Source organism: Rutilus rutilus (genome assembly GCF_951802725.1).
Source record: "Rutilus rutilus genome assembly, chromosome: 10".
Lineage (NCBI taxonomy): Eukaryota > Metazoa > Chordata > Actinopteri > Cypriniformes > Leuciscidae > Rutilus > Rutilus rutilus.
In genome coordinates, this window is record NC_140215.1 from 19,226,726 (window position 1) to 19,252,359 (window position 25,634).

Below are 25,634 nucleotides of genomic sequence, written 5' to 3' on the forward strand. Positions count from 1 at the left end.
TACACTATACAAACTACTGACATTTTGTTTTTACATTAGGCCTATTATAATTATTTTTAGAATACAGAAATAAAAACAGTTTAGAAAGAATTTAGAAAGACTTTTATTTTAGTGTGCTTCAACACAGAAGTTGTGAAGGTCAAAGCAAGGCATTACAAGGTGTAAGAGAAATGTATTGCAAGGAAGGTATATGAATGTCAATCCTTACAACCCATCAATGCAAGTTTTATATTATTTATTATTATTATTATTATTATTATTATTTCAATTCAAAATATAAAGCAGTGGATTCCCACCACATTCGATGTGTAAAAAAAAAAAGATAATCATCAATGTCAATGATTAGGTCTCTGGGCGTCGGTGTTTATTTTTTCAAATCGTGCCACCTCCTGGCAGTAATGGAAAAGCATGACTTTTGTTTTGAAATGCATCTGTGAATAGCGGAAGTGTGCAGCAGCAGAGCAGAGCAGAAGCATCATGGCGTACACGGCGAAAATCGGACCGTCAATTTTGAGCAGTGATCTGTCGCAGCTCGGGAGGGAATGTGAACGAATGATGGAGTGCGGTGCTGATTATCTGCACCTTGACGTTATGGATGGGTGAGGACTCAGGAGGAGTAAAGTTTGCAATTCTTTATGTAACTTTCTCATCTCACCTAATGTTGACCTGCAGGCAGTTACAGCGATCAAATGGCCCAGAGAACCAAGACCATAAAAAAGTCATTTTAACTACCAAAAAAAAAAAAAAAAAAACCTGCATATTTAGTTGTCCCACATTTTGCCACAGGAGTGCTACGGTATGAACTCATCCACATTACAAACATTTAACATTCTTCAAAACTGTGACATACAAGAATCTTGGTGAAGTACAGCATTGCAGAGTGACAAGTAAATGATCTTATTCCACTGCCTGAATTTTTTACATAAGTGAAGTGTTGACTAGATCCGCCAAGATTAAACATTCAAAGTTTCGGTTCGATAAGATTTTTTTTTAAATGTTCTTGAAATAAGTCTCTTGCTCTCCAAAGCTGCATTTTAAAAAAAAATTTAAAATACTGTAGAAACCATAATAATGTGAAATATTACAGTTTAAAATAGCTTTCCTATTTAAATATATTTTAAGATGTAATTTATTTATATTTCTTTAAAGCTGAATTTTCAGCATTATGCCAGTCTTCAGTGTCACATGATCCTTGAGAAATCAAAAAACATTTGTTATTATTGTTAGTGTTAAAAACAGTTGCTTCATATTGTTGAGGAAACTGTCATTGTTTAGTATTCTTTGATGAATTGAAAGTTTTAAAGTTATATTTTGTGACATTATAAATGTCTTTATGCTGTCTTTTTTGATAAATTTAATGAACAAAATTATATTTCTTACAAAAAAAAAAAAAATCTATTGCCCCCCTTGTGTAATAGTTTTTTTGGGCTATATTTGCATCTCTGTTATCCGTTCTGCCATGGTGTCCATTTATTTTGAGTTTTAGGCTCTATTTTGTACCCTATTCATGGAGAGTGCCACATATACATAGGAGTTTATAAAATTAAAAGTTGATGAATCATGTGTCAGAAGTTAAGAAATCTAATTCTGCCTCCCTGGACTCTTTCCTTCATCTTTGCATCTAAAGGCATTTTGTTCCAAACCTCACATTTGGGCATCCTATGGTGGAATGTTTACGACGCTGTATTGGACCTGATCCATTTTTTGGTGGGTTCCAGTCTTTGAAAAATTGTATCTACTCTTGTTTCTAATGCATTTGAGCTGCATACATTCTGGCGCTCCTCTTTGGGACAGTTTTGTTAATAATCTGCTAAAGTGGATTCTTTCACGTTTTCACTCTCTCTCTGAATTAAGTAAACATTGCTTGTTGGATAAACCCTTGCAGTGTTTGGAGGCTTTGCTTACTCTTTTCTTTATTACAGACATGCATATGATGGTGTCCAGGCCAGAGCAATGGGTGAAACCCATGGCAGCAGCTGGAGCCAATCAGTACACTTTCCATCTAGAAGCCACTGCCAACCCTGGCAACCTCATCAAGGAAATCAGAGAGAGCGGCATGAAGGTCTGTGCTAAAGTATTGCAAAACCAGTATTCTTTTATATCAAATTATGTGGCTTAAAAAGATCATGACTGATGATTAACAACTCTCGAATGCGCTATTGTTTTGAAAAGCACATGTAAAATGTAAAAGAAGTTAATTAATAAAAAAAATTATAAAAAAAATAATTAGTTAATACATTTATATTATAGGCAGATGCTACAGTATATGCTGCTTTGAATGCTATGGCTCTGATTATTTAGATTTTAGGCGCCCTCTTCTGACTAACAGAGGAATTTATTTTTCTTTATTTAACCCCTTAAACCCGAAGTGTACTGCCAGCGGTACACCCCCCACGAAAAAAAAAAATCATAATCAAATTACTAAGCAACCACTGAATGGAACAACTCAAAATAGGTATAATTTTAAAGCTTAGAATCTCAGCTCTTAACGAGTGCTGAGTAATCCCTCCAAAACTAAGTGTATTGCCCCCGGGTGCCACCTTGCTGGAAAAAATGGAACCTCGTTATTTACAGCAGGAGCTCACAATTAAAAAGAGCCCAAACTCAATATAAATCATCAATCAGATCTAAAGATATTCCTCATGGAGTTCTAACATAAAAAAAAACCACAGACACACGTAGCCAAGTATATACTCGATTTTGGTTTTCGCTGATAACTTCATGAAGCATGCACAGATCGTAGAAAATGGCACATTATTTACAGTAGACTCTCACAATTAAAAAGAGCCCAAACTCAGCATAATTCATAATTCAATAATTCATCTCTCAGATCTAAAGATATATTCCTCATGGAGTTGTCACACACTAACCAGCACAGGCGTACATAGAGCCTTGTATACTGATGTCGTGTTTTTGCTCATAACTCCATGAAGCATGCATAAATTGTGGAAAATGGCACATCATTATTTGCAGCAGATTGTTACGATTAAAAAGAGCTCAAACTCATGGCGGTTGAATATTCCTCATGGACTTCTAACACATGAACCTGCACAGGTGCATATCCAATGACGTTTAAGCTCATAACTCCATGAAACATGCATGAATTGTGGAAAATCAGAGTCTCACGATTACAAAAAGCCCAAACACAACACAATCCATTGCGTTGGTCACGAGATATTCCTCACGAAGCGATGAATACTTGACTAAAAAACATGTCTCTCAACTTTGTAGGATATGGAAATATGTATCAAGCTTAGAATCTCAGCTTTTTATTGATTTTTATCTTTAATAATCATATTTTTCAAAACGACTGCCTTGATAAACTCAAAATAGGTGTCATTTGAAAGCTTGGAGTCTGAACTTTACAATGAATGTAGCCAATTTGATTAACTCCCAAGTAGAGCTGAGTTATTTGCTGATAAATAGTACAAAAAAGTATTTTATAGATTATGAAAAAAATTAATTCTATGTACTGCAATGTGTCAAAAACATCATACAGCTCATGAAACATTCACAGATTGTTGAAAATGGCAAATAATTTTTTACGGCATATTATTACAATTAAAATGAGCCCAAAATGAACCTAATCTATTGCTTTAAGTCTGAACACAAGATTCAAACAATTATATATTTAAAAAAAAAAGCCCATTAGGGGGCGTCAAGGACTGAACAAAAAGTCTGTCTTGGTTCCAAATGCTGTAACCTTTGATTACTTTATGCAATCACCACAACATTTGATCCAGATGCAGCTCACATTTAGGGGAACTTCATCAAAAAAGAATTACCCCCCCTACTTTATTTCCTTCCAGAGTTATTGCATGTCAAATAAGAAAGATATGCAAAATCATAATAAAAATTATATATAATTTTTATCAGCAGTTTCTCAGCATGAGAATGTCCAGATGTAATGCAACTTTCCTTGCTATAGTTTTGGAGTTATGAGTCTTTAGTTTTGTGTGTGTCACTCAGAAAAAAACAACTCTAAAAATGCCCTCAGGGCTTAAGGGGTTAAGGCATGTTGCATTTAATGTAACTTTTTTGTGTTCAAAAATGTTAAAATCCATTTTCCAAACCGTGTTTTTGTCTTATCCTGAATCACTACGGTACACCTATAATAAGTGTTTATATTCTGACCATTTTAGACTGGTACAGGTCTTACCGCTGCGGAGTAGTCCAGTACCTTCGTGACTCGTCATAGACATAAAGGACATAAACAGAGAGAAGTAGCTCCACCTACAATGTTTTTCCGCAAGGCTTATGCAGTTTTGTTTATTAACCGCTAGAATGCCTAAAGTTACATACTGCAGCTTTAAGTTGCACCAAAAAAAAAAAGGCTTGAGGCTTGAATTAGACTTGTAAGATTTTGACTTGTACATGAAATTAGCGACTGTAGAAGTAAAGAAAAGGTTTTTTTTTTTTTTTTTTTAAACCTGTCCTAGACCAATTGCTACTCATAGAAAAAGATGTAACAACCATCTTATGATAATTTTTTTTTTTTTTATGCAGGTTGGTCTTGCTATCAAACCTGGAACAACTGTTGAGGAATTGGCACCGTGGGCTAGACAGATCGATATGGCTCTTGTCATGACAGTAGAGCCTGGCTTTGGTGGTCAGAAGTTTATGGAAGATATGATGCCAAAGGTATGCAAATGTATTTTTACCTCTAGCATTCTCATTTAGATTCCTCAGACAACAATATTAAATATTGAAGATGCTTGTGTATCTCTACAGGTGAGTTGGCTCAGGAGTCAGTTCCCTTCTCTGGACATCGAAGTGGATGGAGGAGTCGGCCCAGACAGCATCCACAGATGTGCAGAGGTACACAAGTCACTTAAATCTCACATATTTATGAGTATGAATACAAAAGCAAGAAATTATTAGAAGCGTTTTACTCATCTTTACTTGTTACTTCAACAACCCTAGGCTGGAGCAAACATGATCGTGTCGGGCAGTGCCGTAGTGAGCAGTGATGACCCTCGTTCTGTAATCGCCCTCCTCAAAAATGTTGTTATTGAGGCGATCCAGAAACGTTCTTTGGACCGCTGAGCATCTTGACTTTTTACCTCAAGTCTGTTTTCATCCACCACTTAGTCATTCCTGCAGATTCATTTTTAATGTGTACAATTTGTTATTGAATGCTCAATGGTGCTTTGTGAACGGACATTACCAAATGTTGGATGTGCAGAGACCATGAGAACTGCCTTTGCAGAGACTCTTATTTGGATATTCAGCAGTTTTCAGATGCATATGGCCTTTAAGAACTGTGACCAGACAGAATCTATCTGTTCTCTCCCCAGTGACATCAGTTTGACTATTCCCCTCATAATTAACCTCATTTGGTTTGATTTCTTTCTTTGTCTCACCGTGGTTGAGACAACAAACATCGATAAAGCTGCACATAACTACTTCAGCTGTTAATTGTTCAGGTTTGTTGGTCATCAAGTAAAAAAATGACATTGTAATGCAGCTGCATAAGCTTCACATACTGTTATACATTTTCTGCAGTTTAAATGGATTTTGAACATTCCATCAACCAATCTTTCTAATACCATGATATGATAAAAGTGTAAATCAGAATACTTGAAATTGTTATTTGTCAGTCTGATTTGTCCATCATATGAACATGCATTTATCTGTACTGAGGGTAGCAGTAACAGCAATGTTTCAGCACAATGAAGTGACCAAGCAAAGCTACGTCTGTTAACAGTTTATCAAGGACAATGACACATTTTAACACATTAATATGTATAATATAGTTTTGAAATTAAATGCATTGAACAAATAATAAAATAAGTGTGTACATAACATAAGCAGATGCTTTAATGTAATTTGTAATAATCTGTAAATTTGAGTTGTCAGTCTACAGCCAGGACCTCAGGATAGCAAAACCCGTGCTTTCCAAAATATGATCCTTTGCCTCTTTGTGCCATCCTTCGACCAAATCTCCCAACAGGTCGTATTCCTCTGCCTTTATACCAAACGGCATCAATGTTCGGATCTACAGGGAATAATAGTATTAAGAATAGGTTACATTTGATGTTATATATTATAGCAAACATTTAAAATATTTGAATCAGTAAAATCGTACCCCTCATCCCCATTGAGCGTAATGGAAGCTCATCATGAGGTTTTGGCTGGGTAAAACATGCTAACAGCATAAGGATACAGAGCAGAGCACACAGCTTTTCAAGCATGGCTTAGTGTGGAATCTATCACTAGAACTGAGAGAAAAGTGTCACCTGCAAACCAACAACAGAAAAAACAGCGATCAAATGTGTAATCAGTGTTTTTTCCCATTAAAAACACTAAACAAACAAACAATAAAAATGCTTACCACTTTGGTTTCTATGTTTTGCAGATTACGTATATAAATCATGGCTATAAAAATGTCTTTGTGAGAAAATATATGACAAAATATATACTGTTAGTAGAACAGCACCAAATCTTTATAGAATTTTAACGGTAAGGTTTTCTATTTGAAGCTGCTACATTTTACAAGATTCTTAATTTAAAAAAAGTAATTTAACTAAAAAAAGTCTTCTACAACATATTTGGTCAATTACAATTCATTGACACTTACAGGATGTTGTAAGCTGTTCACCTCTTGGTTTTCTGTGTTCCTCAGCTGTCAGATGAAAAATCCTTTAATGCAGAAGCAGCATAAATGTGTCTTCAAGGTAGGATTTGTGATCTTATAGTCTTGTCATAGCTGTGAGTATATGAAAACTTCTAAAGCAGCATTCTTGAGTCGTTCGCAGAGGTTGAGAATATTTTCTCCTGGATAGCCTGATCCACCAATTTATATCACCTCTGGGGGAGGGTGAAGGCTACACAGCTTACATGTACACACAAATCATCCTTACCCTAAATATGCAAAAGATAGTGGTAATGTGGATATGAAGACTGGGGGATAACCCAGCATATGTTGAAATTGAGCTTGGCAATGTTATTGATTCATTAATACATCACTGACATAGAGGACAAAGTGACAAAAGAAAATGGTTTTAGATATTTAATGAGCAGAAAAACAAACATTTGTAATATTAAAAATATATAAAATACAATATTTCAGGAAATATACCAAAGCAAGCTACATACAAATCTGAATTAAGATATTAAATAATGACTATATTATAAATACTGAGTTATCAATATGACAGCAGTTAAGTAAAGGAAAAAAAAACTATTGTGTGCATAATTTATATTTTCTATTCTAAGAAACAGCAAATGCTACAAGGTGAGCCTCATTTATCTGAATAATCTGACACTCATCTAATGAAAGATTGAAGCAGGTATTAATTATATATTATTTAGCTAGGAGTTTAGCACACAAGCCCTTGCAGCTGACTTTATTAACATATGAAATATGTTAATGTGTGTTTATTCTATCATGGCCCACTAAAAATATGTAGAGAACGCTAACTTGATGAAGTTGCTTCACATAGTAAGCATCTTCCGTAAAGATCTTGCTCCATTGCTGCCTCCTTCAGAGAAACCAAAAAGAACATTATTAGTACACAAGACATGTTTCCTCATGATGTCTCTTACATGAATCCTGAGTGGATTTTGATTAAAAACTGACCAGTAGTAAAGAGATTTTGGTGACTTTCTAAAAAAGGAATTTAATCAATTTCATTACAGCTCCCATTATAACCAAACAAGATTTTTCATAGGCCCTTTCATGACCACAGGAGATGGGTAGTCCATTTGTTCCAGAGACTGAGCAGCAGACCTGATTGCTATCAGTTTATGCGTTAAAATCACTGTGTGTGGTTCAGAATATATTATGAGGAATCAAGAAATAAAACTAAAACTGTGGTAGCCATCTTTATGTGTTTTCATTTTAAACAATATGTCTATTGTTTTACAAAATCAGTTTGTGAAATGTTTTGAAAAAAAAGCCTGTGCTATATTTAAAATAAATGCCATTTGGTTTTATATTTTGTTATGTAATTGCAACATATTTAAAGGGATAGTTCACTCCAAAATGAAGATTCTGTCATCATTTACTCACCCTCAAGTTTTTCCAAACCTGTATGAATTTCTTTCTTCTGCTGAACACAAAAGAAGATATTTTGAAGAATATGGGTAACCAAACAGTTGATGGGCCCCATTGACTACTATAGTGTTTTTTTGTGTTTTTTTTTTTTTCAGATTATGTAAGTCATCAACTGTTTGGTTACCCATATTCTTCAAAATATCTTCTTTTGTGAACAGTTTTGGAACAACTTGAGGGTGAGTAAATGATGACCATTTTCATTTTTGGGTGACCTATCCCTTCAAGTGTAGCAAAAGAAGAGGAAAATAAATCATTGCTCTTTGCATTTTATACAATACAAAGATGATTGAGTAAATGACAGATTACATGTTATTGAAAATGCAGTATAAAACTGCTCTTACTAATTGGAAATTCATGCAACATCCTTGATGGCTGAGGAGCCTGAATGAAAAAGGGAAGAACAGAAAACTATATTTAGCCTCTTTCTGAAGTTGCTATATATTGCTCTATTGTGTTAAAAAAATTGAAATAATTTTTTTTATATATTATATAGTTTCATGCTTCTGTACTGCCAAGGTCATGCAAATCTAAACAGGAATATGTGACTGTGAGCAGCTGGATCTCCACATACCCGTCTACGGGACGTCTCCACTGTCATCCCTGCGGCACTCAAAGCAGCAATTCTTTTCTGAATGTCTGTAACCTTTAAGCAAGAAATAAGCAACTTTTAACAGACAACTTTGGCAAGATATGGGAAGTTTTTGAATTGGAGTGCATTTTGGAGTACATTTTGATGTTTAGACTGGGTGGCGTACCCCGCTTTGAGTGCTCTGGACACTGGCGGCTGCCATTGCAACTTTACCCTCCAGTTGCGACAGTTCACTGATGGTCGTGTTACTAAACTCAAAGGAATTCACTCGCTTCTGCTTTTTAAAGGATTTATGTAAATTCGGCTTTGCTTTCTAGAGTATAGAATTAGAAACACATCAAAACTATTAAGAACAGCAGAGTGGGTTCAAGTCAAAACTGAACTAAAACATTTGTAAGGAAATATAAATAAAAATTCACACCATGTTTAACAGGCTATTAGTGCTGCTAGTTCTCATTCTCTTACCCACTCAACCTCAAGAGGCCACTCATGCCTGACATTTCTCATAGCTGAAGTATGGTAAAGGGCCCCTTTCTTTGGGGAGTCCTCTGAAGATTTCGTTGCATCCTCCTCATCAGACGACAGGCCTTTGTCACTTATATTTTCAGTAAGTTCATCAAGCTTTTTTCTGAGCTCAAGCTCCTCTAAGTCAGCTGGAGACAGATCCTCCTCTTTCTGCTCAACCTAAAGGGAGAGCAGAAGAACTACATGAGGATTTAAAGTCAGGAGGGTCCTTTTGATACAAGTGTTTCAGAGATGCTAAGTTATATTTCATGGACTTATTCAGAAATGTTGATGACACGTTTATCCTTTTGTGGGTGAAACCAATAAAGGATACTACTAAATGTTTTTTTCTTTTTAAATAGCAATGTATAAATGCACACTCCCATTCAAAAGTTTAGGGTCAATTTTTAAAGACATTTATGCTTTTATTCAGCAAGGATGATCAAATGTGACAGTAAAGACTTACATTCTTACAAATAAATGATTGAATGAATTGAAATGATTGAATTGAATGTTCTTTTTTATCAGAGAATCCTGAACAAAAATCTATCACGGTTTCTACAAAAATATTAAGCTGTACAACTGTTTTCAACATTGATAATAATAAGAAATGTTTATTGAGCACCAAAGCAGCATATTAAAATGATTTCTGAAGGATCATGTAACACTGAAGACTGGAGTAATGGATGCTGAAAATGTACCTTTACAATAAAAAATAAAACAGTTATTTGTAATATTACAATATTACTGTTTTCACTGTATTTTTGATCAAACAAATGCAGTCTTGGCAAGCATAAGACACTTCATTAACCTAAAATAATCACCTGTTGGGTACGCAAATTTACTTTAAACTTACCAGCTCTGCTGATCCCCCAATTACCGGCAAGGTAATTTTCTGCTCCAAACGGCTCAGAAGAGTCTCGATTGCTGACATACGCTCGTTGAGCTCAAAAATCTAGTGTCATAGAGATACAAAATGTACTGTATGTGTTGCATTTAAAAGAAAACTGTGAAGCCACATTAGGTTATAATAGTATAATGGATGTTAAGTCTCTTTAGCTTTGCATTTGAACAAAGATGTAAAAGTGTCACATGTCAACAAATGTCACATCAGTTTGACAGGTGATCATTACCAAAATGTTTGTCATGATTTTTTTTTTTACTACCTGTGGAGGAACTTCATGTGGTGAGGGCTCTCTAAGTAGGGCAGGACTGTATATGACATGCATCTCAGATTCATCATCATCCTCCGAGTCTTCCAGGCTGTAAGAAAGCTCACGGTGGAGGTGATAGTTAGCGCTGCCAGCTGAAGAGAGGCTCATCTTGGAGAGGGAACGAGATTTTGTCATCCTCTGTTCTAGGTATGGTGTGCAGTCATCTACAGAGAGCAAACAAAACTTTTTTTTTTTTCAATGTAAATACTGAAATTAAATAAAGAGGAATTTATGAGTCTATCCACCAGTCCAGGCAAAAATGTTGTCCTGTTTGTTCAATTCCTGAATTTTTCTGTTTGTTTTTTAAATGTAGTATTGCGTTTATAGTGTCTTAGGTTTATATTCCCAGCACAAAGTAGCCTAAACCTCACTGACAGTAGGAAAAAAACATTGGATGGCCCAAAGGGGAAACCCATTCACCTCTACAGAGCCTTGGAAAAATGTAAATCCTCAGAAATCTGTAAGGGAAATTGAAACGGACAGCGCATCTTACCAAAATGAGAGGGTTTGTCCAGACTTCTCTGGCTGATTTGCAATATGTCCTTCATCTCATCACCTCTGCCATGAGTTCTATTCTGCTTAAAAGTTGTGGACCAGTTGTCTTCATTTCCGGAGTCCTTACTCTGGGTTACTTTCTCTTGGCTACCTGAATACTTTAGAAATTAATTAAAAAAATTAATGATTAAATAATACTAAATTATTTAATGAATTATTAAAAAGGATATGGTCACATATAGCACTGACCTGACCTGAAATCATGTGCTTAAAAATGTTAACATATTTTGCCAAATAAAATGTACTATTTTAACTAAATACTGTCTAGTATACAATTCAGTAGAGTTCACAAGAGTCTGTACTGAAATAAAAAGGAAACAAACCCAGATGCTGTCATTTTAACCTTGGCTTGACTAATTTTGTGATGATTTTCTTCAGTGAAGAAACAATCAAGATTTAAACACACAGTCTTATCACTGTTAACAATCAGAAAATACTCAGCAGGTGCACTTTACAGCATTTGTTTAGCACACTGGTTGGACAAATCACAAATTTTTCACACCACTGCTAACCATTTATTCTTTATTTGCCTATCTTATGTATTTTTCCTAACAATTTAAAATTCAAAGCAGCTGGCACTGCCATTTAAGGTACTTTTTGTGGCAACAGAGTGTGGTAGTGTTTTTTTGCACACTTCAGTATTTCAGTGTTTGCTATATTATATGTTCACAATATTTGCTTATTTCTGACATCAGATGTGCAAGAACAGAACATACGAACCAGAAGTATGGGAGGCTGGGAATAAGTGGAGTTCTCAAAGCCAATATTAAATTCATGAGGATCAACAGGAAGCAGCCGTCTGCCTTTTCTCATCTTAAGAGAGAAAGAAAATGGTTTGTTTTTGGTTTGAACTCAACCATAAAAACAGTAACAGTGTAGTTCCAATATCTATCTATCTATCTATCTATCTATCTATCTATCTATCTATCTATCTATCTATCTATCTATCTATCTATCTATCTATCTATCTATCTTAAACACAGGCAGATCTACAGAATCTCTATAAGCAATAGCTGTACTACGATTAGTACAGAAGGGTTATACAAAAGGTTTCACTGTCTGGCAGAGTGGATAGTAAATGTGCTCATGCAGGTTCAGATCTGCCTTGCATCATGCCCAAATTCTGTTCCCTCTTTACTTTCCTGTCTACTCTCAAAGGCCCATAAAACTAAACAAAGAGATTAAGATAGACAGATTTAGACAAGGACTGAGCATGGCCTTCAGACTGGCTTTCTGTCTGTAGAATTACAAAATCACCTCCAGGTGACAATGTGAAGAGTCAAAATCATATAATGAGAACAAGGGAAAATTCAGGCCATATTCAAATACTAAACTAAACTAACCCATTAAAACTAAAATAAGATTTGAGCAGCAGAGGGCGATCTTGCACTACTGTTTAACTGACAGAACTGCTAACACTATAATGCGCACTGGTCCTGCCACTGGTTTTCCCTGCGCTCTAATAACATCAGTTTCTGATGTTTAAGGGATGGTACAGTACCAGGCTGAAGTGCCGTCTGTCAGCCCTCTCAGATTGCTCATCTTCCTGGTTAAACAGAGAGCCGGCTGTGTGGATGACAAGAGTAATAAATATGAATCCTTTGATATCAGACAAGAAACACTGTAGTAATTAACAAGTATTAATGTTCAAACACAATTTAACTAATATTCAAACTTATGTTTTTCATTTTGTGTAGGTTTTAAACACTTTCTCTGTGATTTGTCCGGAAAAAAAAAGACATAATTTTCTTTCTTAAACGGTTCCCTTTTTTATAGCTCCAAATATATAAGTTGTCAGATAGAGAAGTACCCTCTAATAGAGAAGAAGTAGGGAATTATTTAATATGTTTTCAGGTACTGTTACACTGCTGGATAACACTGATGAGATTTACCTATATTACTGAGAATGACGAAGTAAATCCTTGATGCATCATTTAGAATGGGTTGTAAATTATAAATAAATTAAATTAAATCCTATGGCATGTTTCCTGAAATTAAAAATGAGTTTAAAATGTCATATAGCTATAGTCATGGGCTCACAAAACTATTGTTTACAGCTATTATTTTAAAACATAATACATTTATTTTAAATTGTATTGTATATATGGATTTTTTTATTTTTCTGGTAAAGAAAATGCGACATTTAATGAACATTTTTATTTTCCCCCTTGATATATATAAAACTATCTTGCTAAAAAGCATAATGTTTGTGTGGTGGCACAAGAGAAAATATTCACAGGGAATGTGCAAATCTGAACAACTGGCTTGTACTGGACAGCAGAAAATATATGTATTGTTAATCCCTGTGAAAGAACCAGTGCTTCTGTGTTCAGTTCTTTTCATGGCTATGTAAGGTGTTTTTCTTCCAAACTTTTTTTTCTCTCCATCTTCCCTGCCTTATTAAATCAAAGATAATGTGAGAGCAGATGGCTGCTGTATTGTTTGGACAGATGAAAGACATTCACTGATTACTTTAGATTCTTGCATGACATCAGTGTTCAGCTTAATAATGTTTATTTACATTTACATTTACATGTTTATATCACAAAGAAAGAGGACTTTTTTTTAAACTCACTGTGAACTTCAGGCATGCTGTGCGTGTCATCGTCTCGAGGCTCTATGTGATGGGGGTGGGGGGTTAGAGAGACAAAAGAAATAAAATAAGCTGTGATTGGTTACAGAAAGCAAAACAGAAATTAAATAGTGGTAAAGGGTGGTTCACACTGCCACACTACACTAGTTACCAAACACCAAATATCAATGGCTGTTGGGCTTTTGCTGGATCGGTGGTTTAACCACGTTGTTGTTTTTTGGAGTAGTATGAACACAACATTTAGCCTACATTTCCCAACATTTCAATTCAAACAGCAAGTATTGTGTTGGTGTTTGTTGGCATTTATTCACCAGTGTGACCCACCCTTAAATATTATATAATTAGAACATCTTTTTGTAACATATTTGTATGGAACATTGTTAATCTCATTTCACCCAAACAGCAATGTTTTCTCGCTGAGCTCTTTATTCAGGACAGATAGAAAATTGGATAAAAGAGAGACACTCGAGTCCAGGCACTGAGAAAAAGAAGACATGTGACTGTGTAAAGTAAATCACATGGATGATTCGGCCCAGCCAATTCTCTCTCTCTCTCTCTCTCTCTCTCTCTCTCTCTCTCTCCCCCTGGATCCCTCACTAAATCCCTCAAAGTTATGAGGGCCTCTCTCCTCTAAGCTCTGCCTTCAGTGTTCCGCTGTAAGTCATCTGTCAGACATTGCTTCAAAAATTGTTTTCCATTAACAGATGACACAGTAAGAATCAAATCTCATTTTGTAATAACTAACTGACTTTCTAAACGGATAGTTTTTCTATTAGAATTCAATCTGTAGAAATAAATAGAATGCAGCATGCTAACCTGAGTGCTTAGAACAGGTCCTACAAGATGCAATTTACAATGAGAGGATAAAGTTGCGGGTCAATCCATCTTAAGTGGTCCAATGGAGGTTGCTTGACCATTTTTCATTTAATTTGACTTTTTTGGGAGTGATTACCTCTACTATGTATTGGTATTGGAAAAACACCTTTTTTTCTTTTTACTTGTTTTAACCACATGGGACCATCTTTGTGTCATGGACCACAACAAATTTTGGGTTTTACGGATGTTTATGGAAACCTCAATATCTCAGCTCAGGATAGTCCAAGCTCTGTGAAACAAAATCGGATCCCCAGACCCTAGCGTATATAAGTATATAAAAATGAGCAAATTCTTGTTCATTAAACTAAAGAATCAAGTTCATATGTGATGATCAAGATTGCTTGATGCGCATGATTCCACTTTTAGGGCCAGTATATAATGGGAAGGTTTCGAGTCTCATGGAATGACCTTAAACAGGCTACCTCTCAGGTCAGTTTGAGAGCAGGCACGGTCGCTGTTCAGCCTCTTGAAAAGTGAATTCATGACCTTTGCACTGCCAAAACGCTTGAAGCGAGAGCGTACATTCTCATGGAACCATTCCAGAGTTCCAATCTTAAGGATTCTGTAGAAACAAAGATAAAAAACAAGAAAAACTAAATTTATTCAGTCAATCCAACCTGATTTCATGAGAAAACATAACTATTTTAAGAATTGGTGATTTCATATGAATTTGTATGACGTAATTTGTATTGAAACGTATGATTATTTTAGAAAACAAACATAAGCATAAAGGTCAACCACTAAACCTAACCGTCGGTGGTGGGGTATAAGAGGATTGCACGAAAAAGAACAAATGAGATCATATTCACCAAAATTCGACCAATTCACCATAATATAAAATAGTTACTGCCATGAGTGTGATGATCATTAAAAAATATTGTCATTTCATAGGCTGAATCTACCACCAGTATTGTGATGTAATTTCTACTTGGTTCTTCTGCTTCTTCTCCGTACAACATAATTTACTTAAGCAATAAGACATGAGAGGTCATGCTTTATTGTGAACTAATAGTGTTAATGTAAGACTAAAGAATGTTTTTAACCCACCAACACTGGCCAACAATATTCACAAATCCACATTTGTTTCAATAGAGTTTGCTAGAGTAGTAAATATACAGCATAAGTGAAAATGCATAAAAGTTTTATTTTATTTTATTTTTTAAATAAAGTTTATTTACAGGAAGTGAACCTCTTTTTATGGTTGTGGTTTAGTTAAGTGCAAGCAGAACTGGTGAAGATGAGTCATCAATTAAAGCATTCAAACAATATGTATTCAAAAATGAATGTGAATGTGACAATTTACACTGTTTTTTTTTTGTTTTTTTTTACGTATTCGTAATGATTGTTTTATGTCCTGTGTGTTGCTCCTTTATATAAGGACACAAATCAGAAATCACAGGCATGTGTCTGTCTGTCAGGTGCTCACCTAGACATATGGCATGGATCACACACCCAACCACGGTCCTTCTTGTTAAAACGGCTGCAGGACTTGCAGACAAATAGTTTGCAGTCCAGACACTGGCGCTTGCTGTTGACAAGGAATTTGAAGGGCTGCAGACAGCGGATGCAGAGGGAATCACTGAGTTTAGGCTGATCTTCCAGCAGCTCTCTCTTTGTATCCTCTTTCAGTATTTTGGTCTTGAGGTCCCTGCATACAGAGAGATTCACTGGCTTACATGCTGATTCTTTTCATTGTGGTGTGTAAAACCAAGTTGTGGCCTCTTGTCCAAATCGTAACGTAACTGCAATCGACGAAGTAAAATTACGTATTTTAAATATGAAATATCGTTTGACAAAACTGCTAATATCACTGATATTAGACATAGCATCATCGCGACGCATTCGCATTCAGTCAGTGCTGGACAGCATCTCTTCCTTCATTGCAGCGCACGACCAATGATGTACTAATTCTAAAAGTTTACAGCAAAAAAAAAAAAAAAAAAAAAAAATTAAACATGTCAAAAAAACATTTTCGGAACGAAATAGCAGGTGTTAATAACAGCTAGGTGTCCAGCTGGTTATTTAAAAATAACTTTTTCAGTTTTTCTTTCTTAGTTAGTTTTGTTCATTATCGTTTGTAATGGCCGTTCACACTAAACGATTTTAGGCCCGATTTTCGCTCGCCGACAGGTTTTGTGACGTTCACGTGAGTGACAATCACGTAGTGTGAATTATCAAAGACGCGATCCGAGAGAATCGCCGACGCTTGTGAGATATTTGCCATGCTAAATATATGGACCTGTCTGCGATTCAAAATCCTGCTGTGTGTGTGAACGTGTTCTAGCGGCACCGTTTGATGGCGTCACACCACATGGGATCGGTTGATCGATCAATCAATCAGTCAGTCAATCAACCAATCAATCAGTCTCGGAATCAGATCAGAGGGGAAAAAAGTATCCAAAATGCTTGTTATAATCAGTAATTGAAAGTCATAACAGAACTTTTTTTTGTTAAATATTCATTACAGTTGTCTAAAAATATTCAATTAGTGCCATCAATATTTAACAATGGCACTGTAAATTCAGCATCACATGGAAAATTTTGCTTGGAATCAAATACAGATTTTTAGTTTGTAAATGGGCAAAGTGGGGTTTCAACTGCAAAGGCCCAATTCTTAAAAAGAATTTTAGAATAATACAGATCTGGAAATCAGTAGGTCTAGGGGTTACGCTTTTTTTTTTTTTAAGGTGTCATTGTTATAGTGTAATTATTTATTTAAGTACTGAGTAATATTAAGCAACTACATGTACTTACTAAAGGTTAGGGTAGGATTAGGATTTGGTTAAGGGGTTACTTGCATGTAATTATGCATACTTGACTGTTATTAGTATGGTAAGTATATGTAACATATGTAGCGTAGCGTAGATCAGCGTACTTGGCCCTCATCCCTTCCTGGGCTTCCTCCATTCGATCTTCCCAGGGGACAGTTAGTTCAAGTAACACCACCTGCTTGCTTGCCGCGGACATCAAGACCATGTTCAGTCAGAGTGATGTAACTGCAATGGTGTCTGGGAACCTCAATTGTCTGCCTAGGTCCACCAGGAGGTGCCAGTCTCTTGCTGTTGCGAGCAGGCCCCCTTGGGTCTTTCTATCTTTCTTTCACGGACAAAGGCAATTACAGACGTGGTTGGATGATGCTGCTTGCTGATGTTAATGCTAGTGCAGATGGCATTTGCTACTGCCTTCAGGACCTGGTCATGGTGCCAACGATAACGCCCATCTCCCAAGGCCTTTGAGCATCAGCTGAGGATATGCTCTAATGATCCCCTTTTCTGGCAGAGTTGGCAAGCAGGTGAGTCCACCAGGCCCCAGGTGAACAGGTTGGCAGGGCTAGGGAGGACGTCATACACTGACTGGACCAAGAACTTAAAATGGAGTGGTTCCGCCTTCCAGATTTCTGCCCAGGTGATCTTACGGCCAGCTGTATGCTCCCACCTGGTCCAGGCCCCCTGCTTGGACATGCCCACCACTCTGCTGAAGCGAGCTTCCTCCACCTCGGCTCGTACCTTCTCCTGGATAAGCTTCCGCTTCTCCTTTCCTCTGGCTTTCCTGTAGCACGGTTTGGGATTGCTACCAAGCCCGCCCAGTAGCCACCGTGCCCACCAGGGTGCTATGCTGCAGCCTTGCCTCCGCCCGTTCCACTGCATCCTGGGCGCGCCACTTCCTTCCTGTTCTGACCTCTACCCCTGCTGAGGAGACCTTGGTGTCAACTGAGTCTCGGTAGAGCAGGACTTCTCTGGCTCGGGTGACCTTGAACTCCTCTGCCAGACTACTAAAGGGAAGCTGTAGCTTGATGTTATGGCCAAAGAAAGCAATGCTGCTTAGGCTCCGTGGCAGGCCCAGCCACCTGCGCAGAAATCGTCTGACCTTCCGCCCAAAGCCCTCCACGGTGGTAATTGGGACTACGTAGATTAGCAGTGGCCAGAGGAGACGAGGGAGGATGCCATGTTGGTAGATCCAGGCCTTAAACCTACCAGGAAGTTCTGACTTGTCCACTGCTGAGAGCCATGTGTCGAGGTCATCGCTGGTACCCTGCCGTGCAGTGGTGTCCTTCAGGTTGAGCTTGCTCAGGCTCTTCACTGGCTTTTCTGACACTGATGGAATTTTGGTGTCTCCCAGCATGAAGCGGAACTGATCAGCTACTTTTCCTTTCCTAAAGACCAAGGACCTGGATTTCATGGGCTTGAAGCTCATTCTTGCCCAAGTGATGAGCTGTTCGAGGCCTTGAAGAAGCCACCTGCATCCGGGCACTGTGGTTGTGGTAACCGTGAGATCGTCCATGAATGCTCTAATCAGTGGTTGTCGGGTGCCAGATCTGGACAGTGGACCTCTGCATTCCACTTCCGCACACTTTACGAGCATGTTCATGGCCAGTGCAAACAGAGACACAGAGATTGTGCAGCCTGTAAAGATATCCTTCTCCAGTCGATGCCACTCCGATACTAAAGTCCCAGAGGACACCCTAAGACTAAAGTTGTTATAATAGTCAAGGTTGAGATTTCGAATCTTCTCTGGGACGTGGTATCTGCTCAGGGCCAATTCCACCAATCTATGTGGTATCGATCCATAAGCATTGGCAAGGTCCAGCCACAGCACTGCCAACTCCCCTACCCTCTCGTGCCTCCCTGATCAGCTGTGTCACCACCCCTGTGTGTTCAATACACCCTGGGACCCCTGGGGCTCCTCCCTTCTGCACCGAGGTGTCTATGTAGGTGTTCTTAAGGAGAAATCCCATTAGACGATTGGAAACAATCTTGAAGAAGGTTTTGCACTCAACACTAAGGAGGGAGATTGTCCTAAACTGCTCGATGTTACTTGCATTCTCCTCCTTGGGAATCCACATGCCTTCTGCGTATCTCCACTGCTAAGGTACTCTCCCTCTTCTCCAGATGGTTCTCAGAATCTTCCAAAGATGTTCCAGAAGCCTGGGGCAGTGTTTGAAGACCTTGTATGGGACTCCACTTGGGCCCGGTGCTGATGTTCTGGCAGATTTTATGACATCTTTGACTTCCTTAAGGGTGGGTTCGTCGATGTTAAAGAGGGTGCTAGGTTCAGGTGGGCATATAAGGGCTGCACAGTGACCAAGGTCTTGCTCCCTCATACCATCGCTGTAGGTGTTGCAGATATAGTGGTTGATATCCTCCTCAGGACATGAGAGTTGACATCACTGTGTTTCTCTCCCAGCAGCTTCCTTGTAAAACCGAATGGATCTGCAATGAAGGCACTGCGCCTCTCCTTGCCCCTCTTCCTGTGCCACTCAGCACGCCGAAGGGTGATTACCTCTCCCTTACCACACCCCTAAGTTCTGCCAGGGCTACCTTCTCCTCCTCGCTTGCCTTTCAGTACTGGCTCCTGAGTGTCCTCAGCTCTTGTCTGTGTTGGGTAATCTTGGCCTCTCGTCAGTCGGAATTGATGCCGCAGTAGACATCTTGGTGGCGCGTTGTTCTTTGCCGCTAAACCTTACTGAAGCGATGCTGATTATGAACGTGCTTATGGGTCGGAGCCTCTGGTCCACACTAGGGATGGGCATTTGTCAAAAATATTGTATTCGAATATTTGGGCTCATAAAAATGTAATATTCGAATATTCGTTTATTTAAATTACGTTTGAGAAAGCCGTTTTTTTAAGTTACGTTTTTTAAAAAGTTTTTGTCACCATTTCTGAACAAGCTTACAATTAGGCAATATACACATCAAGCTTACTATATATCTTAAGGTTTTCTTTTAGTTGAAAACATTAAACAATATGTGTAAACCAAAAATATAAAGAACAAAAGCATTTGAGCTCAAGCAGCGCGAATGGAAAAAAACGCTAATAAAGCAGACTGCACAGTTATCGTACAGATTGTATGCACTCGAGTCAGCATATGGTTATCGTTTTTATATTGTTTCACGTTCATGTTGAGAAAAACAATAATATCCACTTGCTCGAGTGAGAAAACGTGCTGCGCTGACAGACGTTGCAGAGACACAAAGATAACGGTTTGCTAAGCGAAGTTTCTAAATGCACTATGGGTTTTCTGTTCTTAAACCTGTCTCCCTTAAGGAATCTTAAAGGAAGTATATGCCTCAAAATCATTTTGCTATCAGAAGATATCATATCTGATCACTCGCGCTACAGCTACCTGCAGTCGTTAATGCAGTGATGGACAGCTGTCTTGCCTCAGTCGACTGCTGTCATCATTTGAATGAAATCATGTGATTTCTCATTGTGGTGGTGATATTATGATAACTCTCCGTTTCATTAATTAATTTGATTAAAAGTACTTCCATTTTGTAAAATAATTTTCATCTAAGTAATTCCAAACTTCGCGAGGCAGACGACGACATTATGTGATCAAATACCATCCACTTGTTAGACACGCTCCACAGCGCCACCCAGTGCATTTAATTATAACTGCGAGTTAGTGATTGGGATTTATCATGGATTCACTGCATTAACGGCCAGCAAAGCAACGTAGTAAAATTCCAATAGTAGGCTATTTTATTTTTCGAATAATAATTACACATCGAATATTCGAAAATTCGAGCACATCCCTAATCCACATCACCCTTGGCTGTTGCTTCAAGGGCTGCATCAACATCTTCATCAAACTGTAGCCACACTGACTCTTTGTTGGCAGCAGGCCACAAAATCCGGCGCTCTGATGTTCTGCTTTGGGGTGTAGCTTGTGGTGCTTGGAGGCTAGTAATAATAAATTACAGTTAAATAATATTTGTTTTTGTTTGATACTTTACTGCACTGAAAGAATAAAAGGTCACCTAATGTCTATCGACTTTATCACTTTATAACAAATCAAGTGCAAAATATAAAAGTGTACAGATGATACAAATGTTGTTATATTTGACCAATTTTAATGTTTTATTACATTTTGTTCCTAAAATCCACTCTGAATGTACCTTTAGGATAATCCTTTTTTTTTTTTTGTCAAAGGTATCCCAATCTTACTAAAATGTTTAGAACAACACATATTGAAAGTTTTATTCAGAAACCAAGACTTGATTATAAATCCGATTTCAAAACCCTTTTTTTCCCTTTTAAACAACCCATTTTTAAGATTTGATTCAATCCGATAGATGAAATCAATCCGATCGAATTTCTTTTGAACAACTAGGCCCAGATTGCTTTAGATCATCAGCACAAGTCAGTGTAGAGAGAAAGAGAGAGAGGAAATTACTCCACATTCTATCCAATGGTCTCTAGTCTTCTTTTGAAAACCTCCATTCTTAATGTGCCAGGTTTCAAGCTTTATGGCCAAAGTGATGGCCTTCTAGCACAATGACCTCTCTGTATCACAGCTGTGTAGCATTAAAAATGGGATATTTAAGTCATTTCTGCTAAAGCTGCTCTTCTTAAGAAGAAACCAGCTAAGAGCTTTCCTCCACATGTTGAATGGTTATGTGCCTGTGGCTCTTTCAACTTTTATTTGGCAAAAGTTAAAAGCACCACATGTAAGTCAAATATCTTACATTACAGCATAATCAATTCATAAAAGACACATGAAACTAGAGAAGATTAGAGAATAACTATTTTTTAAAATTTGTAAAAAATAAATAAATCTTTTTTGTATCTTTTTCAATAATATTTTTCCCCATGCATATTTCCCCCCACATTTCCCCTTATTTTATAACTATGTTCTTGGTTTTGAATATGTGAATTAGATCTAATTAAGCCATAGTGCTTGAACATGAAACAGAAACATAGTAACAGACAACATAATTATTATGAAAGTTCTAATTGCCTTAAACAATTAATCTGCTTAGATTAGCACTTTTTTTTTCTTTTTTTCTTAAACATTCAATGAAATCAAAGTTTGCAATGCATAAGTGAATGTAACATTGCATTACCACATCCTGTTTCCAAGGTTTTTATCATCACCACATTACAACAAAGTCTCCACGGGACTATTTTGAGCTAGCCTTTGCCTTCCAACTGTTAAAGAATTGAGAGAAAAATGTCAGTCATGTGATGTTATTCAAAATTCTGAGACAAATCCTATTACCTCTTTTAAAATGACTGGAATTTAGACATACATGGGCTCAGCCTGTTGATGAAGTGTCTGAGGAGTCTAAAGCTTAAAAATTCTGCTGTTTTTTTTTTTTACAAACAACATAAAGTAATCATCACAACAAATTAAAGACAGCATAGGAATGAATATCATGCCTGTCACAGGAATGGCTTTTTACATGCTTTTTTCTTCAACATTGCCTATAAATGTAATACTTGACAGACATGCAAGTGGCGTGAACAAGTAGTACCACATGTCTGTAAGTGTGACTGTGGATCACATCCGTGACCTTATTATAAAAGGATTAAAAAATCGGATGGTTATGGTCCAGACAGAAGGCTCACAAGATAGGATGTACGTTATATAACCACGACTTACTGCATTCACAAGACATTTTCTTGGCTAGCTGAGTCATTAAGCCACTCCTTAAAAGAGATTAAAAAAAGGCCAATTAACTGAACTTTAGTGAATGTTTTTAGTGAATCACTTTTCCCACTATAGAGAGGTTAAAGCCAGTTGATCTTCCAGAATAGATGAAGTGTACTCATATCCTTCTCTGTTGTTGACATTACACAAACATAATCATACTTGAGCATTGCACCAATAGACATGTTTTGGGTGTTTGAAGGTTCTTTCATAAAGTATCAACGGTAAAGTAACCTAAAGATATTCTCTTCATAATAAGTTATCCGCTGTAAATGATTTCAGATTTATTTTAAATGGGTTCACATAAGGCTAAGTGCTGTGGAACTGTTCCTGAGATAAATATTTTCATGCAGAAATAAATTAATGACAGACATTCCACAGATTCAGTTAAATTATAAATCACAGATGAACAGACAGCAGAAGACCTTTATAAGCAAAAACCAGCACACGACTTAAGGTTAGTAGTCATTCAGATCGGTCCAATGATGGGATAGTCAGACAAAACCATCAATGAATATCTGAAGATGAGATCAATGATTCTGATTCTGTCCAAGATACAGTACAGCATGCATATAGTAAAAAATTATTTACAGTTGGTTGTACTGGATGTTAATGCCATATAAATGTGATTATGGGTGTCTCACCCTAGTCTGTCCTCTTCTTTCTGTCGCAGGCTGAAGTCTCTCTGGATAACCTGCCAAACATGCTTGGCTTCGTCATCTGTCAGCCTGGAGAGATCCAAATTCTTCCCATTACTGCTGCTGGGCATCATCTTGAATCTCATCTGGTAGAATCAGGAAGCCAGTGGAACCAAACCACAGTGCCACTTTGTTAACAAACGTGTAGAGTAGTTTTCAGAGACAGAACAAATATTCGGCCTCATTAATTGCATGCTAGCACCCAGCTAGTTTAAACAAGTAATTTACTTCTCACAGGTTGAAAAGTTTATTTTAAGATAATTTGCTTAAGAATGAATTGCCACTTCAGAGGTTTATTATACAACAATATTTGGGAGTGAGCTTATTTGTTAACGAAATGGTTATGTTGCATTTTTCATTCTGTCATTAGACTGTCATCCATTGATAGTTTGGGCTGAATCTACTGCCTCAAATAATTTCTACTTTAAAACTTAAAAAGTAAAATTTAAAAATGTCTTAAAATGTTGAAAACTTTAAAAATGTAATATCGTTTTTAATATCGTATTTAAAAAAAAAAAAATATCGGACAGTTTTTTATTTTTTGTTTATTTTTTTAATAAACATTTTACATCTCTGAACCTTAGAATTTTTTTTTTTTTTTTTTTTTTTTGTCTAATGTGCAGATTGTGGGTAAAAAAGTGTCTGACATTGTCTATTTGCAGATAAAGGGATGTTTTTAGTTCTCCTAAAAGAAAACAACATCAGTTTGTTTAATGGTATAAACAAATCAGCCAATGACATAATTATCGGAAAGATGTTAACATCTTCCCTTTACAATGATGAGTTGAAAATGCTCAGTTAAACAATGTTTATTCAAAGAAGCATTAATTCCTTCTCAACTGCAAAATGGGCACCTAATCAGCAGTGCTCTACAAGTTATACTGTTTTCAAGTTCTCTGCCTTTCCTGAATAGTTCATGACATTAAAGCAACAAGGAGTGTTTCCTCCTGATTTGCCATTCTGCTAAAGGAAAGGGTTGGGGTTGTTGACATTTTGCATAAAAAGCACAGTTTCAAACACACATATTGTGGAAAAATATATTATTATCCAGTCCATTGCATTAGCCTACATAATTTTTAGGGAAATGATTAAAATGATTTAAAAAATAATAATTGAGGTGATATAGAATCATTTTGTAACATTGTACAAACTAAAATTATAGTATTTTATTTATTGGAATGGGTTCACACTGTATCTGCCATTCCACTGAACATCTGCGCTTAAGCTCTTATATCCTACCGCTGGCCTTTAAGGTCTTTATACAACGGAAAACTGGTTTATTGTTAAGCTATAAGAAATAATGCTGCAGCCCTCTAGGCATGGTATTTTCTTCATACATAACAGAAGAAGACTACCTGATACATAGCTATGGCAAGCTTGGCTTCAAGACACTTAAGGATTTAGAGGAATGCTGCAAAATCATCATTTTACACTTATAAAGTGTACACAGGACCTTTATACAGATTTTGTCTTTATATAGCCTGATAACAACTATATATATATATAAAAATAAATTACCTGAACTTGATTCAGCAGCATGTAGTAGTCCAGTTGGATTGGAGCTGAACAGTTTCAGGCAGAAAATCAAACTGCTGTGTTTATCACATGTCCAATTAACTATGGGGTTGGGAAGGGCCAGTGAAATATTTCAACCCCACCTCCGAGTTCTCTTTGAAACAGCATAATCTTTTAACATTGTTATGGCTTAAATCAGCATAATGGTCACAGGTTTCAAACTTGTGTTCCAAGTTTGTTTTAGTAGCATACTTGTCATACAAGTATCCATGTTTGCATCACAACCCCCCCCCCCCCCCCCCCCCCCCCCCCCAGGTAGGCCAGGTACAGTTGGTTTTTGTGTGTGTTTATTTGTTTGTTTTAACTGTATAGCATAACATAGTGTTGTTATTGCTATCTGAGTCTGATACATTTGTTATTGAAATTATTTAACAATTATTTTGTATTTATTAAAATTATGGTAGCAGATCCATATTTAAAATGTGACGGCAGATTTGTAAAATTCCATATAATTATTCATCTTATAGACCCCTCAGTAGTGGTTACAATTCTATGATTCATAATTGATTTTCTACCAAATAAGTGTTTACACTGTTT

At 36.9% G+C, this 25,634-nt stretch overlaps 3 protein-coding genes across 3 annotated transcripts; 1 reads left to right on the forward strand and 2 right to left on the reverse strand.

Moving 5' to 3' along the window:
- Positions 1-352: 352 nt before the first annotated feature.
- rpe (ribulose-5-phosphate-3-epimerase) lies at positions 353-5,810 on the forward strand. The gene is made up of 6 exons (XM_084421494.1): positions 353-599; positions 1,628-1,707; positions 1,923-2,062; positions 4,507-4,641; positions 4,732-4,818; positions 4,924-5,810. The coding sequence occupies exons 1-6, from the start codon at positions 478-480 to the stop codon at positions 5,044-5,046; spliced, it is 687 nt and encodes a 228-aa protein (XP_084277620.1). The 5' UTR covers positions 353-477; the 3' UTR covers positions 5,047-5,810.
- A 45-nt stretch (positions 5,811-5,855) lies between these two features.
- Positions 5,856-6,299, reverse strand: prlh (prolactin releasing hormone; the record flags this gene model as incomplete). The annotated part of the gene is made up of 2 exons (XM_084421495.1): positions 6,089-6,299; positions 5,856-5,998 (listed from the first exon to the last, which is right to left on the reverse strand). The coding sequence occupies exons 1-2, from the start codon at positions 6,192-6,194 to the stop codon at positions 5,856-5,858; spliced, it is 249 nt and encodes an 82-aa protein (XP_084277621.1). The 5' UTR covers positions 6,195-6,299.
- An 809-nt stretch (positions 6,300-7,108) lies between these two features.
- Positions 7,109-25,080, reverse strand: mlphb (melanophilin b). The gene is made up of 15 exons (XM_084422425.1): positions 25,041-25,080; positions 23,469-23,608; positions 15,817-16,038; positions 14,813-14,952; positions 13,497-13,538; positions 12,423-12,487; positions 11,642-11,734; positions 10,860-11,019; positions 10,319-10,530; positions 10,009-10,107; positions 9,114-9,332; positions 8,815-8,961; positions 8,631-8,702; positions 8,401-8,440; positions 7,109-7,484 (listed from the first exon to the last, which is right to left on the reverse strand). Exons 1-15 carry the CDS (start codon positions 25,059-25,061, stop codon positions 7,438-7,440), a joined length of 1,719 nt encoding a protein of 572 aa, XP_084278551.1. The 5' UTR covers positions 25,062-25,080; the 3' UTR covers positions 7,109-7,437.
- Between the last annotated feature and the right edge of the window lie 554 nt (positions 25,081-25,634).

Excerpts from the sequence above, each read along its gene's own strand:
- rpe (XM_084421494.1), top strand. The coding sequence starts at position 478 with ATGGCGTACACGGCGAAAATCGGACCGTCAATTTTGAGCAGTGATCTG. Across the intron at positions 1,708-1,922 it reads TGGACCTGATCCATTTTTTG|ACATGCATATGATGGTGTCC; the intron begins GTGGGTTCCAGT and ends TCTTTATTACAG. Across the intron at positions 4,819-4,923 it reads GCATCCACAGATGTGCAGAG|GCTGGAGCAAACATGATCGT; the intron begins GTACACAAGTCA and ends CAACAACCCTAG.
- mlphb (XM_084422425.1), bottom strand. The coding sequence starts at position 25,061 with ATGCTGCTGAATCAAGTTCAG. Across the intron at positions 10,108-10,318 it reads CACATGAAGTTCCTCCACAG|ATTTTTGAGCTCAACGAGCG; the intron begins GTAGTAAAAAAA and ends CTATGACACTAG. Across the intron at positions 7,485-8,400 it reads GTTGCATGAATTTCCAATTA|GAGGCAGCAATGGAGCAAGA; the intron begins GTAAGAGCAGTT and ends GTTTCTCTGAAG.